Source organism: Salvelinus namaycush, chromosome 26 (assembly GCF_016432855.1).
Source record: "Salvelinus namaycush isolate Seneca chromosome 26, SaNama_1.0, whole genome shotgun sequence".
Classification (NCBI taxonomy): domain Eukaryota; kingdom Metazoa; phylum Chordata; class Actinopteri; order Salmoniformes; family Salmonidae; genus Salvelinus; species Salvelinus namaycush.
The window spans coordinates 10,300,942-10,317,709 of NC_052332.1; the positions used below are offsets into that span (position 1 = coordinate 10,300,942).

The 16,768-nt window shown below is 42.2% G+C and overlaps 1 protein-coding gene across 1 annotated transcript in view; it reads left to right on the forward strand.

The window, feature by feature from the left end:
• Positions 1 to 13,475, forward strand: part of hapln1b (hyaluronan and proteoglycan link protein 1b) — a 40,470-nt gene extending 26,995 nt beyond the window's left edge. Inside the window, exons 2-6 of the mRNA XM_038965226.1 lie at positions 4,904 to 5,035; positions 7,709 to 7,872; positions 10,005 to 10,203; positions 10,819 to 11,121; positions 11,226 to 13,475. Of these exons, the coding sequence (XP_038821154.1) occupies positions 4,933 to 5,035; positions 7,709 to 7,872; positions 10,005 to 10,203; positions 10,819 to 11,121; positions 11,226 to 11,515 (1,059 nt within the window). The 5' untranslated portion in view covers positions 4,904 to 4,932 and the 3' untranslated portion in view covers positions 11,516 to 13,475. The remainder of the gene's footprint in view (positions 1 to 4,903; positions 5,036 to 7,708; positions 7,873 to 10,004; positions 10,204 to 10,818; positions 11,122 to 11,225) is intronic.
• Positions 13,476 to 16,768: the final 3,293 nt, after the last annotated feature.

The window sequence follows — 16,768 nt, forward strand, 5'->3', positions numbered from 1 at the left end:
ACATTGACGGGGCTGTAGTGGAGCAGGTCGAGAGTTTCAAGTTCCTTGGTGTCCACATCACAAACAAACTATGGTCCAAAAACACCAAGACAATCGTGGAGAGGGTACGACAACACCTCTCAGGAGACTGAAAAGATGTGTTATGGGTCCCCAGATCCTCAAAAAGTTCTACAGCTGCACCATTGAGAGCATACTGACCGGTTGCATCAACACCTGGTATGGCAACTGCTTGGTATCTCACCGTAAGGCACTAGAGAGGGTAGTTCGTACGGCACAGTACATCACTGGGGCAAAGCTTCCTGCCATCCAAGACCTATATACAGTACTAGGCGGTGTCAGAGGAAAGCCCCCCAAAAAAATTCAGACTCCAGTCACCCAAGTCATAGACTGTTCTCTCTGCTACCGCATGGCAAGCTGTACCGGAGCACCAAGTCTCGGACCAAAAGGATCCTAAACAGCTTCTTCCCCCAAACCATTAGGCTACTGAACAATTAATCAAATGGACACCCTGACTATTTACATTGACACCCCACCTCCCCCCATTTGTTTTTACACTGCTGCTACTCACTGTTTATTATCTATGCATAGTCACTTTACCCCCTACTTACATAAAAAAATGACCTTGACTAACCCCGCACATTGACTCGGTACCGATACCCCCTGTATATAGCCTTGTTATTGATATTTTACTGTGTTACTTTTTATTATTTTTTACTTTAGTTTATTTGGTAAATATTTTCTTAACTCTTTCTTGAACTGCATTGTTGGTTAAGGGCTTGTAAGTAAACATTTCACGGTAAGGTCTACACCTTTTGATTTGATTTGATTAGAAAACTATGAAATAACACATATTGAATCATGCAGTACCCCAAAAAGTGTTAAACAAATCAAAATATATTTTCTGTTAAGAATCTTCAAAGTAACTACCCTTTGCCTTGACGACAGCTTTGCACACTTTTGGCATTCTCTCAACCAGCTTCATGAGGAATGCATTTCAATTAACAGATGTGCCTTGTTAAAAGTTAATTTGTGGAATTTCTTTCCTTCTTAATGCGTTTCAGCCAATCAGTTGTGTTGTGTCAAAATAGGGATGGTATACAGAATATAGCCTTATTTGGTAAAATACCAAGTCCATATTATGGCAAGAACAGCTCAAATAAGCAAAGGGAAATGACAGTCCATCATTACTTTAAGATATGAGGGTCGATCAATGCAGAAAACTTCAAGAACTTTGAACGTTTCTTCAAGTCCAGTCGCAAAAACAATCAAGCGCTATGATGAAACTGGCTCTCATGAGGACTGCCACAGGAAAGGAAGACCCATAGTTATCTATGCTGCAGAGGATACGTTCCTTAGAGTTAACTGCACCTCAGTTTGCAGCCCAAATAAATGCTTCACAGAGTTCAAGTAACAGACACATCAAATCAAATCCAATTTATTTATATAGCCCTTCGTACATCAGCTAATATCTCGAAGTGCTGTACAGAAACCCAGCCTAAAACCCCAAACAGCAAGCAATGCTGATGCATCAACTGTTCAGAGGAGCCTGTGTGAATCAGGCCTTCATGGTCAAATTGCTGCAAAGAAACCACTACAAAGGACACCAATAATAAGAAAATACTTGCTTTGGGAAAGAAACACGAGCAATGGACATTAGACAGGTGGAAATCTGTCCTTTGGTCTGACGAGTCAAAATGTGAGATTTTTGGTTCCAACCGCTGTGTCTTTGTGAGACGCAGAGTAGGTGAACAGATGATCTCTGCATGTGTGGTTCCCAACGTGAAGCATGAAGGAGGAGGTGTGATGATGTGGGGGTGCTTTGCTGGTGACACTGTCTGTGATTTATTTAGAATTCAAGGCAAACTTAACCAGTGTGGCTACCACAGCATTCTTCAGTGATACACCATCCTATCTGGTTTGGTCTTAGTGGGACTATCATTTGTTTTTCAACCGTGTTGGACCGCAGACTAAAGGAAAAGCAGCCAACAAGTGGTCAGCATATGTGGGAACTCCTTCAAGACTGTTGGAAAAGCATTCCAGGTGAAGCTGGTTGAGAGAATGCCAAGAGTGTGCAAAGCTGTCATCAAGGCAAAGGGTGGCTACTTTGAAGAATCTAAAATCTAAAATATATTTTGATTTGTTCAACACTTTTTTGGTTACTACATGAAACCATATGTGTTATTTAATAGTTTCGATGTCTTCACTGTTATTCTACAATGTAGAAAATTGTAAAAAAAAATATTTAAAAAAATAAGAAAAACCCTTGATTGAGTAGGTGTGTCCAAACTTTTGACTGGTACTGTATATATATATATATATATGCTCCACCTTTATCTATACAGGTACGTCAATTAAGACCAAATTCTTCTTTACAATGACGACCTGTCCCCCACATCCTTCTCGTATTCCACTACAGCTGTATCTGTACCCTGTCAGTCCTTTCTTCAATGCAAACATAACATCATGGTCTTAGTTGTCAGTAGTTCCATCAGAGATACTTAGACTCTTCATAAGATAATTCACAACACAGCTCCATCATCACAGCATCACAGCTGATGAGCATCCACACACACACACACATTTTGTTTTACCATCCTTGTGGAGACCAAAACATTCATAAAAAAAACATTTTCCATAACCTCTAACTCTAAGCCTAACTCTAAACCCCTAACCCTAAAACTAAACCAAACCTTCTGGTCCCCACAAGGAGAGTGAAACCAAACCAAACCAAACCACACACGCACACACACACACACACACACCTGGCCCGTAAAACACTCCTGCCTGTTTACTCTCCACACAGATGGGCCAATGGAATGTCTTTACCGGTGACATCAGGTATTGTGACAAACACACATGCCGTGTGTGTGTATATGTGTGAGTGTTTGAGTTCCCAAGGTTATAGGCTGTGATTGGGAACACAGGCGAATGCAAGCACATAAACACCTGTTCCCTTTGAGGACTATGTGTGTTTAATCTACAGTAGCTGCATTAAAGGCTGGTCAATGTAGCGTGTCTTATTGATACTAAACCTCTGCATCCCTTATACTGCTGCAGAGCTGTTCTTTCTCTCTCTTTGCCCCTCTATATCGCCCCACTCTCTCTCTCTCTCTCTAAGTTATTTTACACTTCATTTCTCTCTCCTGCAGAGGAGAACTCAGTTGAGGAGATTCTCTCGCTGTTTCCCTCTCTCCTTCCCTGAGGAAAGGACATCTCATCACCTCTCCCCGTCTCTCTCTCTCTCTCTCTCTCTCTCTCTCTCTCTCTCTCTCTCTCTCTCTCTCTCTCTCTCTCTCTCTCTCTCTCTCTCTCTCTCTCTCTCTCTCTCTCTCTCTCTCTCTCCTCTATCACTCAATTTATCTCTCTCCTCCCTCTATTTCTCCTCTCTCTTATCACTCCCAACATCCTGGTCTGCTTAATTACTATTTTCAGGCTGGTAGGGGGATGAGGGTGGTGTGCGTCCGTGCGTTAGTGCATACTGTATCAGTGTGTGTGTGTGTGTGTGTGTGCTCTGCAGAGTAGTGTTCTGCTGACTGCAGAAGCCCTACCTGGCAGTGTCAGCCAGTGCGTCAGCACTAGGGGATGGAGGGAGTGAATGAAGGGAAAAAAAATAATTGAGGATCAATCAGAGTGACTGCGGAGAACCCACACACCACTCACCACATACCGCTCACACACACACACTGCTCACACAGAAACCGCTCACACACACACACTGCTCACACACTGTGTGTTTTGCATGGCTGTGCTCACACACACTCTTTAGGAGTAGGGGAAGGAGTGTGTGTATACTCTGTACGTTGAGATGGTGAGTCCTCCTATTCTCAGTTTGGGATGTGTGTCTGTGTGTGTGTGGACAGGGCTAAAGATGGATAGTGTGTGAGGGCGCTGGTGAGAAAAGTGTGTTTGGCAAAGTTTCCCCTCCGGCTGGCTCCCTGGGACGCGATATGATCCTCTCTCTGTGTGTGTAGTACTCTGTGTGTACTCGCTCTTCTTACAGAGTCGAGAGCTTCTTCAGTGTTCTACAGGAACAGGTACTCGAGCTCTGTGGACATGCACTGTGTGGTTGTGATTAGTGATATGGATAGTGATTATGTGAGATGTATATTTTCATGAATCGGTTATGTTGATGATGATTGTGATAGAGGGATGCTGATGATGATATTGATAAGAGTGTAATAGTGAGAATAATGCCGAGGGATGCTGATGATGATAATGATAAGGATTGAGATGATGAGTGGTAATGACATTGATGATGACAATGAGGATAATGACTACTGTAGTTATCATGATTGTGATGATGGTGATGACAGTGAGAATAACTAGTTTTGCTTACTCATGCCATGCTATAAATATTTCTGCCACTGCCCTATATATCTCTGGTGTGTGTGTGTGTGTGTGTGTGTGTTTGTGTGTGTGTGTGTGTGTGTGTGTGTTTGTGTGTGTGTGTACATCTACCTGCCTGCATGTAAGCGTGTGTGTGTGGTGTGTGTGTGTGTGTTTGTGTGTTTGTGTGTGTGTGTAAATATACCTGCCTGCATGTGTGTGCATGAATGTGTGTGTGTGTATGGGGGTGGGTGGTGGTGGAGGTGGTGGTCGGGGGGGGGGGGGGGGGGGGGGTGCTTGCTGTGACAAGGACACAGAGAGTGCTGCATTCCTATTGCAATCAGACTGCTCCAGAGGGAACTTACAGCACTGCAGATATATATTCTGTACAGAGGGATATTCTCAGGTCACACACACGCACATGGACACACACACACACACACACAACACAACACACAACAGACAATACACAACAGACAATACACAACAGACACGCACACTTTACGGAGGCAGGTGTTTTGCTGGTATATAAGGATTTCCTGACCCTTTCTCTCTTCCCCCCTCTCTCTTTGTGCAGTGAGCAGACCCCGGGTGTAGTGACAGAAGATGCTTCCTGTGCTGATCTGTGCCCTGGTCTCTCTGAGCTTGGCCGACAACTTTGACACGGCATACCCTGAACTGGAGCACTACAGAACCATCTATGTACAAGGTAGACGCCAGCGTGTGTTGGTGTATGACCATCCGTCTGCAATGATAGTCTAACACCTCTAATTGAAAGTCACTCTGGATAAGAGTGTGTGCTGAGTGGCTGAAATGTACATTTACCTGTCGCTGTGTTTCGTTTATGACACACACTCCTGGAATGTCTCCTGTGGTTTCATAGTATCATCTTATCTCTGTTTGTGTGTGTGTGTGTGTGTGTGTGTGTGTGTGTGTGTGTGTGTGTGTGTGTGTGTGTGTGTGTGTGTGTGTGTGTGTGTCTGTGTGTGTGTGTGTGTGTGTGTGTGTCTGTGTGTGTGTGTGTGTGTGTGTGTGTGTGTGTGTGTGCGTGTGTCTGTGTGTGTGTGTGTGTGTGTGTGTGTGTGTGTGTGTGTTCGCACGCCTGTGTGTGTGTGTGTGTGTGTATCCTCACGCACTGCAACTGTTGAATGAGAGAGATAGGGCAGCTATGTGGGGTCTTGTTTTCTCTGTCTGATATCCTATCTGCTATCGCTCTTAATTTGGGCTATAGAGGCAGATTGCAGGTCAGATATGTCCCTGTTTGTGTCATGTTTAGAAAGCAGGTGCAGTGAATGTGTATTGGCTACTGTGCTCTTTCTGCAGTGACAATATAAAGGTGGTTTTACTACACACAGTACTACGGTAGAGTGTGATACCAGCAGTAGTATGTCGGGTGCAGCTCTCCAGCTAAAGCAGTATACTGTACTGTGTGTGTGGTAAGCAGTTCTGTTGAACTTTAGTGTAGAAATTAGCTTCAGCATCGATCGTAGTTTCAGGAGGCAGATTCACTGAGTTGGCTGGAGAGAGGAAGTGCTAACTCACTCCTATAGTCAGTACAGGACTCCTATAGGATCAATGTGCCATCAGTCAGTCAGTGTAGAATGGGTTCGTTTGGTCCTAACAGGGATGTACAGATGTAGGATCTTAATTTGATCACTGTTTTGTTGCTGAGAGTTTTCCTCCACAGCAGGAAACGCAAACGTGTAGTGTATTGAAGGTTTAAAAAGTTTTCAAGGGTTTTCAATTTCCACTTTAAAATGTCAGACTTGATTTGCCCTAACAGAAAATGTATCAACCACTACAATTCTGATCTGAGGATCATAGTACAGAGGATGGTCACAGCAGGCGGTCTGGTCTTTAAACCTACCCCTCAACCGTTATGTGCTGGATCAATTATACTGAAGTACTGTAGAAACCAATCATTGTTTTTGAAAAAGTGAAAGTTGCTTCTGGTGGGTGATTGAAATGGAAGTTTAGCTTGTAGCAGTAAGACTATAGAACCTTACTGTACCAGTAAAACGCTGTGTACCCAATGACGCTGCCACTGAACAGGTTGACTGAGGACGCTCCATTGTGTACATTACATAGTGCCTCCAGATATATTAGACTTATCAATTTGCTCCACACCAGGAAGAGAGGATTAAATAAACATCAAACACAAGATGAGGTAGTGATGGATTGCACAGTCAAGCTGTATTAGAGAAAACCCTGGAACCAGATTTTGTTTAAGGGGGTGAGGGTGTTTGGAGCAACAAGCTCTCACAGTCTCACTGCAAAATTAGACGTCTATCCACGTTCTCCAAACATACAATTCCGAAGTGTTTTTGTTGCTCCTGCTTCTTTGTAACATTCCTCCTGCTGCTCTGTATCGTTCCATTTCTCCAAACGTCAAATTTCGAAGTTAAGGGTTAAGTTTAGGCACTCATTGCAAATGGTTTGGCTAAGGCTAAGGTTTGGGATAGGGTTAAAACATTACGTTTAGGCACCCATTCCGAAGGGTTAACGTTTGGGATAGGGTTAAAACAAAAATGTAAAACAAGTTTCCACACCTGGGATTAAACACCCAACCTTCTGAGCCAGAAGTCACCTATCCACCACCCTAATCCACAACACCCTACTTGATGGTACTAACGCTCACTGTTGCCCCTAGTGGCCTGTTTTGAAGGCATTTCCCGACATCCTCAGGACATGGATAAATGTCCAATTTCGACGTTAATAATCTCCCTGGTTTGGAGTGATTTTTATACCTGGTGTTGGAAACAGATTTGTTTGCATGTGGATGTAAATACATGTTAATGAGACCCTTAGCATAATGTTATTATGTGTGGTTGACTGGCAGTAGTTCATATTATTTTATCTATAAACATCATAATAAACATATTATCTCAGTCAGATTTTTGGAACCTGATATTCGACTACAGGGGTTCTCCTAATACTCTGGTCACTTACATTAAATCAGCATTACACAGCACGCTACATTATAATATATATTTAAAAAATACAATGTAGAACTATATTGTTTAAATCAAAATTAAACGAACATGGTTTTTGTGACAGGGCTGAACAACAGGGATGTTGTAATTCACTTGGGATAAAAGAGATGGGAACTATTTAGCTATTGAGCAAGCCTCTGCTTCCAAGCCCAGATCTTGCTAATCGATTTCATATGGCATAACGTGATAACAAACAGGTTAAATACCATTCAGAGAAAATAAACCAGCCCATTTTTTGATAAGATACAGAGAACCAAACAATGGGTTAGTGTTGTTGTTGAAGTTAGGAATAGAGAGTGAAAGAGATACTGTATGAGAGAGAGAAAGAAATTTTAAAAAAGAGAACCACCCCTGTATTACTAATGGTTTAACCCATTCCTTTATTTCAGAGAATGGCCCTCAGCTCTCTGTGGTGACGGAGCAGTCCAAGGTGGTGTCGAGGCGGGGGGGTAATGCCACCCTGCCCTGTAAGTTCCACAGGGATGCGTCACTGCCGGCCAACCCCAAACTGAGGATCAAATGGACTAAGCTGACCTCAGACTACCTCAAAGAGGTGTGTTTACACTTGAACCAATGTCATAAAACTATAATCAAAATAACTTTTCCATATAATACACTACTTTTGATCAGAGTCTGGTCAAAAATAGTGCACTATGTGGAATATTTTAACCTTTATTTAACTAGGCAAGTCAGTTAAGAACAAATTCTTATTTACAATGATGGCCTAGAAACAGTGGGTTCCACATATTGTTCAGGGGCAGAACGACAGATTTTTACCTTGTTAGCTCAGGGATTCGATCTGCAACCTTCCGGTTACTAGTCCAACACTCTAACCACTAAGCTACCTGCCGCCCCACAATAGCCTATATTATAAAAGAGACTAGGACAGGTGTAGGCAACTAGATTCGGCCGGAGGCTGATGTTAGTCGGTTGATGGTCGGAAGATAATTATAATAATTTTTACACTGCAAATTGACCACAACTACGCCCCAAAAGAGATTGGATTTGAAAATAAAAACCATTTCACATCTTTATTGCATTAAGACACAAACTATTGTTTTATTTCTGGGAGTACTTGTGAACAGATTTCCTAAATTAAACAAGTTTTTGCTGAATTCCTGGTGATTTGACTGTCTTTTTTGCCAGGAAATGTAATTCCCCCCCAAAATATACAGCACCAGTCAAAGGTTTGGACACACCTACTCATTCAAGTAGTTTTTATTTATTTTATACTATTTTCTACATTGTAGAATAGTAGTGAAGACATCAAAACTATGAAATAACACATTTGGAATCCTGTAGTTACCAAAAAAGTGTTAAACATATCAAATTATATTTTATATTTGAGATTCTTCAAAGTAGCCACCCTTTGCCTTGATGACAGCTTTGCACACTCTTGGCATTCTCTCAACCAGCTTAATGAGGTAGTCACCTGGAATGCATTTCAATTAACAGGTGTGCCTTGTTACATCTTCAGCACCACTCCAACATCAATATATGTGAAAATGGCGCTTTTCTAGGTTTTGTAGTAAAACAGATAGAGGAAGATAAGTTTCTAAAGACATCATCAGTGTGCATCGTGTGATTTTAACCAATTATGAGTAGACATTGCTAATGTCTACTAATTGGTTGATGATGACATTAGAAAACCTTTATCTTCCTCTATCTTTTTTACTATAAATTTATTGAAAAGTTGTGTTTTTTTTCGCCATAGGAGTGTCATTCCACCAATTCGATGCATTTTGAGAAGTGTAACTTGGCCCCCAAAAAATGTCACCAAATATTTACATTCTATCATAAGAGCACAAATGTTCAACTACATAAAACACTTAATTTTTCCATCTCAAGAGGTTAAATAAAAAACATTATTATTGTAAGTGCCCATAAGTGCCAAATAAAGTAACAGGGTTGACCGTAACAGGGTTGACCGTAACAGGGTTGGCCGTAACAGGGTTGACAATTTCATTTGAAATCAGCCATAAATCCCCTTGTGACGGGGAATGGAGGTTTTTTGTGTGCAACAGGGAGGCAATTGAATGGAAGCTTCACAACAACAAAAAACATTTCTAGCCTGTCTATCAATGGGTAACAGGGTTGAAGTGTTATGCTTGTCCCAATCAATTTTCCATAAAACAACTCCAGAAAATGGCAAAAAAGAGATGCCCAGCTCACCTGCTGTTACACTACGATTTGACTATTAGATGTTAAATGTTTCTTTAGAACAAAAATATTTAAAAAGGAATCTTTTCACCATATTAAAACGAGAGTTCAGTTCACGTAACAGGGTTGACCTTAAAATGAGGGACAGATGTAAATGTAGACTAATCACATTAAATAAATAATCATCTTCAAAATGGACTTTGTCAAAGCAACAAAACGATTATGGTGAAAACTTGGAGACATTTTGAAGATAGGTGGGTTTAAATCTTTCTAGAAGTCACACAGGGTGCAAGGAGGGACATGTCAAAATGCTGAATTATTCATATTGAAAATCTGATTTATTGAATTCGCCATGTGTTCTATATTAAGAGGAACTTAATTTCATGTAACAGGCTTTTACAATTCAAAATTGGTGCACAATTTCTACTTAATATATCAAAGAGATACAAAAGGCACTCATTTCGTGGAATAACCTCGGAACTAACTGATCTCATCGCTTACAAATCCTTCTTCTTCTTGTTCCAGGTGGATGTCTTCGTTGCCATGGGTTTCCACAAGCGGAGCTACGGACGTTTCCATGGACGCGTCTACCTACAGGACTCGGCCCCCACGGATGCGTCGTTGGTCATCACAGAACTCACACTGGAGGATTATGGGAGATATAAGTGTGAGGTCATCGACGGGTTGGAAGATGGAACAGGCGTGGTGTCCCTGGACCTGCAAGGTAACACACACTTTAACACACACTTTCACAGTGTGCGTGTACTCACCGCAGTCTGTCTACACAACAGCTAGTATTCGATATGGACTCTGTTTGACAACGTTTTTGAGAGAACCGTCCTTTGGTAAAGTCTATTTACTGTGTAGGAGCCTGTCCTTGTCTAAATGGCTCAGGGTTCTGGCTAAATATAGCACTGCGAGCTGATACTACCCAGGAGGACTGTCAGGGGCACACACACGTCAGGCCGGAGTAATGGAGTTCATCATTTAGGTTTCCATTCCTGGCAAACCTCCAAGGAACAGGGTATAACGCCATGCATCACCCAGCCAGACCAGCTCCATTATATATGAGAATGATCAACTATCACTGCCACCATCAATCTGGAGCTACAGCTACCCACACACATAACAATGGACTAGAAATTGTAGGATTTGTGCAAATGCTATAAGCTAATGGGGTTTATCTTTTTTTTACAGCTTGTGTTATGTTGTCCACCTGTTTAAGATGAGTACATAAAACCCCAAAGCAAATGGATGTTTTATGATCTCCTGTCTCTCCTCCCTCTCGTTCACCCTCTCTCTCCTGTCTCTCCACCCTCTCTCTCCCCCTCTCTCCCAGGTATCGTCTACCCATACTTCCCTCGGCTGGGTCGTTACAACCTGAACTTCTTTGATGCCGAGCGGGCGTGTCGCGAGCAGGACTCCATCGTGGCGTCGTTTGACCAGCTGTACGAGGCGTGGCGTGGGGGTTTGGACTGGTGCAACGCTGGGTGGCTGAGTGACGGATCCGTCCAGTACCCCATCACCACCCCCAGGGAACCCTGTGGGGGCAAGAACACTGTCCCCGGGGTACGCAACTACGGCCTCAGAGACAAGGAGAAGAACAGATACGACGTGTTCTGTTTCACCTCCAACTACAAAGGTGAGTGTGTGTGTGGGGGGTGCGGGGGGGGGGGGGGGGGGGGGGGGGGGGGTGCGTGTGTGTGTGTGTACATGTGTATCTAACCCTCTCCCTCCCTCTCTTAGGGCGGTTCTACTACCTGATCCACCCCTCCAAGCTTACATATGACGAGGCTGTGCGTGCGTGTCAGAAGGACGGCGCTCAGATCGCCAAGGTGGGCCAGATGTACGCCGCCTGGAAGCTATTGGGCTACGACCGCTGTGACGCTGGCTGGTTGGCTGACGGGAGCGTCCGTTACCCCATCACCCGCCCCCGTAGGCGCTGCAGCCCAACGGAAGCTGCCGTGAGGTTCAACGGCTACCCTGACAAGAAACACAAGCTGTACGGAGTCTACTGCTTCAAGGGCCACAACTAAGAAGCCCAATACGCTTACACACACACTCACACACACTAGAGAAGTTAATACATTTACAGAGAGTAGGATGGAGAGGGAGATGAGAAGAGGAGTTAAGAGAGAGGGAGGTCAAGTTACTGATATAAAACATTTTAAATAAAACATTCAAACTGTGATATTTTCTTTTTAGATACAGTAAAACGAGAGGTGTGAGAGTCATTTTAAACAAACCATGTTTTTTTGTAATCTGGGACCTGATAGTGTATGGGGGATATGTTATTTAATCTGTTATTTCTACGTAGGGACAGAAAGGGGGGATGGATTTGGGGAAAGGGTTGGTGGGAGGGAGGGAATGGTGGTGGAGAAACAGATGATGTCACATTGTCCCAAAGTGACATTGTAAGTGGACGAGGCATACCATAGCTTGAAGGAAGTCCTTGGACTGAGAACAACCCAGTAAAGCTTCTGATAACTGAACTGATACCTTTGGGCACTTACCTTTTCTGTTCAATTAAACCCAGGACAACAAAAGAGCAACAATATTCACACAAACACAAAAAGCAAAGATAGTGTAGCTCAAGCTATTATTATTACGTTATAGAATGCAACTACAGCACAATGAAGATCCAGTCTGCTGTCCATCTTTGCAGGGTGCTACAACAGTGTCATTTATTTCACCATCATTTTGACTAGTTTATTTAATAATGTGTGTGGACCAGACATCATTCTCATCATAGAAGTTGATAAAAAAAGGAGAAGCCAACCATTAGCATTGTTTAGTTTCTTTTTTACTATGAATATTTAGAATGTGAGTATCTAGAATTGTATTTCTGTTTATGGATGTCTTTTGATATAGAAATATTGTTTTATTTTCTGCGCTACGCTATCCCAGAGTTCTGTACTGTCACAGGGCTCAAGTGTCGAAACTAACCCCAGAAACATACAAACGAGGAAACCAAAATACAAATGTTGCACTGGACACTGTTTATGTCAGAAGACGTACGGTGGCCTAGAAGGGACAAGGTAAACCGCATTTAGTCCTCAGCAGCAACACAAAATGCCTGGCAATAGTTGTCTTACTGAGTAGTACTGTGACACGCAGACCTGCAGTATAATATGTATGTTAAACACTAGTTGCTGTGCCTCTATGTACACCTTAGCCTCTAGTTTAGAAACACAAGGCATGCCGCTGAGCTTTTATACACAGCAGAAAGCCAAAAGCAACACTTGCAGTGTAAATCCCAATTCTTTCAAAATATTTTTTTTTGTGTGCTATTTTTGACACAAATAGTTTCTTATAGTGAATGAGTAGACCCAGTGATATCTGTGAAACTGGTTGTTTGAGCACTGACAAGCTGTTAGCTAGCTAACGATGCCATGTTAGTCTGCATGGCTAAGCTAAGCCTCAGGCCAACAGCTCAGGCATATCTATTTATCTGCATGAACACAGAGCCTGCGATACCCTCGCTCACCACTAGCAGTGCAGCCCACTCTAGACTAGCCCAGTGAATTGGCCAGATAATCATCCTATTTAAAAACACCATTGGTTCCTGCAGGTACAGTAAGAGACTCCCATGTAAGAACAACACAAGGGCTGACGTACACTAGCACAAGAGCTTACAGCAACACTAGCTGGCTCCAAGAGAATGTTAGGTCATTCCTTGAGTGTTAGGTTAGCTATACTTGGCTCAACCTTACATAGTTAGCTTATTGTTGAGTTAGCAAGACTTGGCTCTACCGTGTCCTATCACAACTGTACTCAGAGGTGAGTACAGGAACGCCAGTGGAAGGAGCAAAAAACATGGACCGTTATCACAAAGACCTGCTGGACAGACACATATATTTATATTGAAATTAGCCTCAGAAACTATGTTAGTACAAAAAAATATGTACACTACCGTTCCAAAATTTGGGGTCACTTAGAAATGTCCTTGTTTTTGAAAGAAAAGCACATTTTTTGACCATTAAAATAACAGCATCCCGGAGTCGCCTCTTCACTGTTGAAGATGAGACTGGTGTTTTGTGGGTGCTATTTAATGAAGCTGCCAGTTGAGGACTTGTGAGGCGTCTGTTTCTCATACTAGACACTCTAATGTACATGTCCTCTTGCTCAGTTGTGCACTGGGGCCTCCCACTCCTCTTTCTATTCTGGTTAGAGGCAGTTTGCACTGTACTCTGAAGGGAGTAATACACAGCGTTGTACGAGATCTTCAGTTTCTTGGCAATTTCTTGCATGGAATAGCCTTCATTTCTCAGAACAATAATAGACTGATGAGTTTCAGAAGAAAGTTATTTGTTTCTTGCCATTTTGAGCCTGTAATCGAACCCACAAATGCTGATGCCCCAGTTACGCAACTAGTCTAAAGAAGGACCGTTTTATAGCTTCTTTAATCAGAACAACAGTTTTCAGCGGTGCTAACATAATTGCAAAAGGGTTTTCTAAGGATCAATTAGCCTTTTAAAATGATAAACTTGGATTAGCTAACACAATGTGCCATTGGAACACAGGAGTGATGGTTGCTGATAATTGGCCTTTGTACGCCTATGTAGATATTCCATAAAAAATCTGCCATTTCCAGCTACAATAGTCATTTACAACATTAACAATGTCTACACTGTATTTCTGATCAATTTCATGTTATTTTAATGAACAAAACATTTGCTTTTCTTTCAAAAACAAGGACATTTCTAAGTGACCCCAAACTTTTGAACGGTAGTATATCTTACTTGTTTCCCCTGTCAGCAAAGCACAGTGATTAACACTTTTTAAACAGGAATCATGAGCCACAACAATGATTATGATAAACACAAGAGAGCTTCTGTCAGAGAACATTACAAATCTGTCAGAAAGCATCACCAATGCTTTTCTTCAACTGTAGTAACATACTCATTGTGAACCTTTACTAACAAAACCTTTTTGGCAGGTTCAAGAACTGCCCATTACTTATTTTAAGAATGAGCTATGTCATGTATCAATTCATTCAAAAGGTTAAGAAAAAACTACAACAAGGCAATCATTTTTATCCCTACACTGTTTTGTGTACGTACAACATTACTCAGTTGCAGTACTGTTTGTAACTATGTTAAGAACTTTTTGGACCCAAAGTCAAGAGGAAAATAAAACAATTCAAATAAATACTCCTGACTTCTTGCTTCTTATTGTTGCCATGGAAACAACCAAAATACCTGGACTTGCAGCTTTGTGTGTATATCACTGCTGAGTGATGTAGGAATAAGGGCTATAGTAAGAGCCAAGGTACAGTATCTATTGGTAGAGGATAGGGGCTGGTTTGGGACTGAAGCACACTGTGACTGCCAGGTGTAAAGACATAGGCCTTCAGTGATTCACGCACGCACGCACGCGCACACACACACACACACACACACACACAGGCCCTCAGTAATGTACGTGTTTCCAAAGGGTGGGGACGTTTGCGTAAGGGTTTTCCTGCCAGTTTGGGGGGAATTACAGAAGTACACAGAGGTCTTTTCATGGTATTCCTGTTCTGTTCGTTGATCTTGCAACTGAAAAATGTCTGTCAAAGCAGCAGACTGTTTTAGGAGCTGGATGACGGCATGAGGTTGAGACGTTGGTTTGCTGGTAGTGGTTCATATATTCATGCTGGCTTCCAGAGGAGAGCACCATTTTAGGATCCCCCAGTTAGCCTGCAAGCAGCTGTTGGGCTGCACTGACTGACAGACAGGAAAGATAGACTCATTTATTCAGTTCAATCCTTTCATTCATTCCTCCATCCATTCGTTTCTTCACTGGGGGAGAGTATGAGTCATCAGTCGTCACTCACACCGTTAAACTTTTGACTGAGTCACTAGACTTTCTAAGCTCCCTCTGTTGGTAGTCAGTACTTATGACAGGTCAAGAAACTGGTACACTTTCTCAATAAACTCAAGTGGATTTATTGAATAATCTTCTGCACTGAGATACGAAGTGTGAGAATATTGATACACAATGGATAAAATCTGTTATCGTGTTTATTTTTATTGCACAGTCAGCGCAAGGTGAGATGGAGCACAGGATGGTGTATAGGTACAGTATTAGTGAGTTTTTGGTGACATACACAACAGGTACAAGAACATAAAAACGGATAAAGTATTCACATTCGCTCTGCCTCCCCCCGATACAGCATACCCCACGCTCTCTGGGGTAGAAACACACATATTTGGATGATAAAACACTATGATAAAACACATACATGGAGAGCAAACAGAATGGATGGAAGCAGAAAACCAATAAGACACATGTACCAGAATCCTAACGAAGAACAGAGACACTAGGCTACCAACTTTCAATGCTGTTTCTTCACCCAGTCATTTCTGTCCTCAGGGGAGAATCATTATGTGTGGCATTTCTGAATAAATGGTCATAGTTCAAGTGCCTCTGAATGTTTCTCAAAGTCGGTTCTGTTGAGAGCAGTTTGTGGTGACTCGCAGGTACAAGTCATCCCCCTGAACAGCGCCATCACAGCTCAGATATCTGGATGGTAGAACTTTACTAAACAGAATATGTGAAGGCAACATAATGTAAGACAATGTCCTTTCTATGCAAGGCAGATTTCTGGAAACATCCAAATAAGTCACCCTTATAATAGCCACTTCAGTTCTAATGACCTTGAACAGTATCACAGGCCGTGTATAGGTGTAACATATGCAATAAATTAAACGGCTACAGCTTCTTATACAAAACTTTTCCCACCTACAGACCTGACATTCATTACACTCTCTCTTCTCTCTACCATTGCATACATAACAATAACAAAATTGGTTAAGCGTAAGAAGCCCATTCCCTTTTAAAGCCATTGCCTTTAAGAAGAAGATATCGCGGATGCGTTTGTATGTGCTGGAGAGCCACTGCCGGAGGTGACCTATCACAGACGCCGTCTGATACGGGACCTCTCGTCACGTCCTCTCTCCTATAAGGAACTGACTGATCTCTCTCCTGATGTGAGTTCTACTGTACGCACCGTATGGTAACAGTCATTAATGAGACAGATTTCACTTCATAGTGACTTTCAAATGAAGTGACAGACCGAAGACTGTGATAAACGAGTGACTCTTCGTCTCACATTCTGTGAGAGAGAAGAAGAAAAAACCTTGCAAATATTGGAAAATGTAATAATTCATGTTCATTTAACTTAATGGGCTCTTTCATGTGAATAATGCAAACTTGTCACCAACAAACCATTGGGGTGGTAAGCCAAATATGTCTGTTCTTTTTAGTGGATTGTTTCTATGGGGTAAAGAAACAGGGTAAAGGGG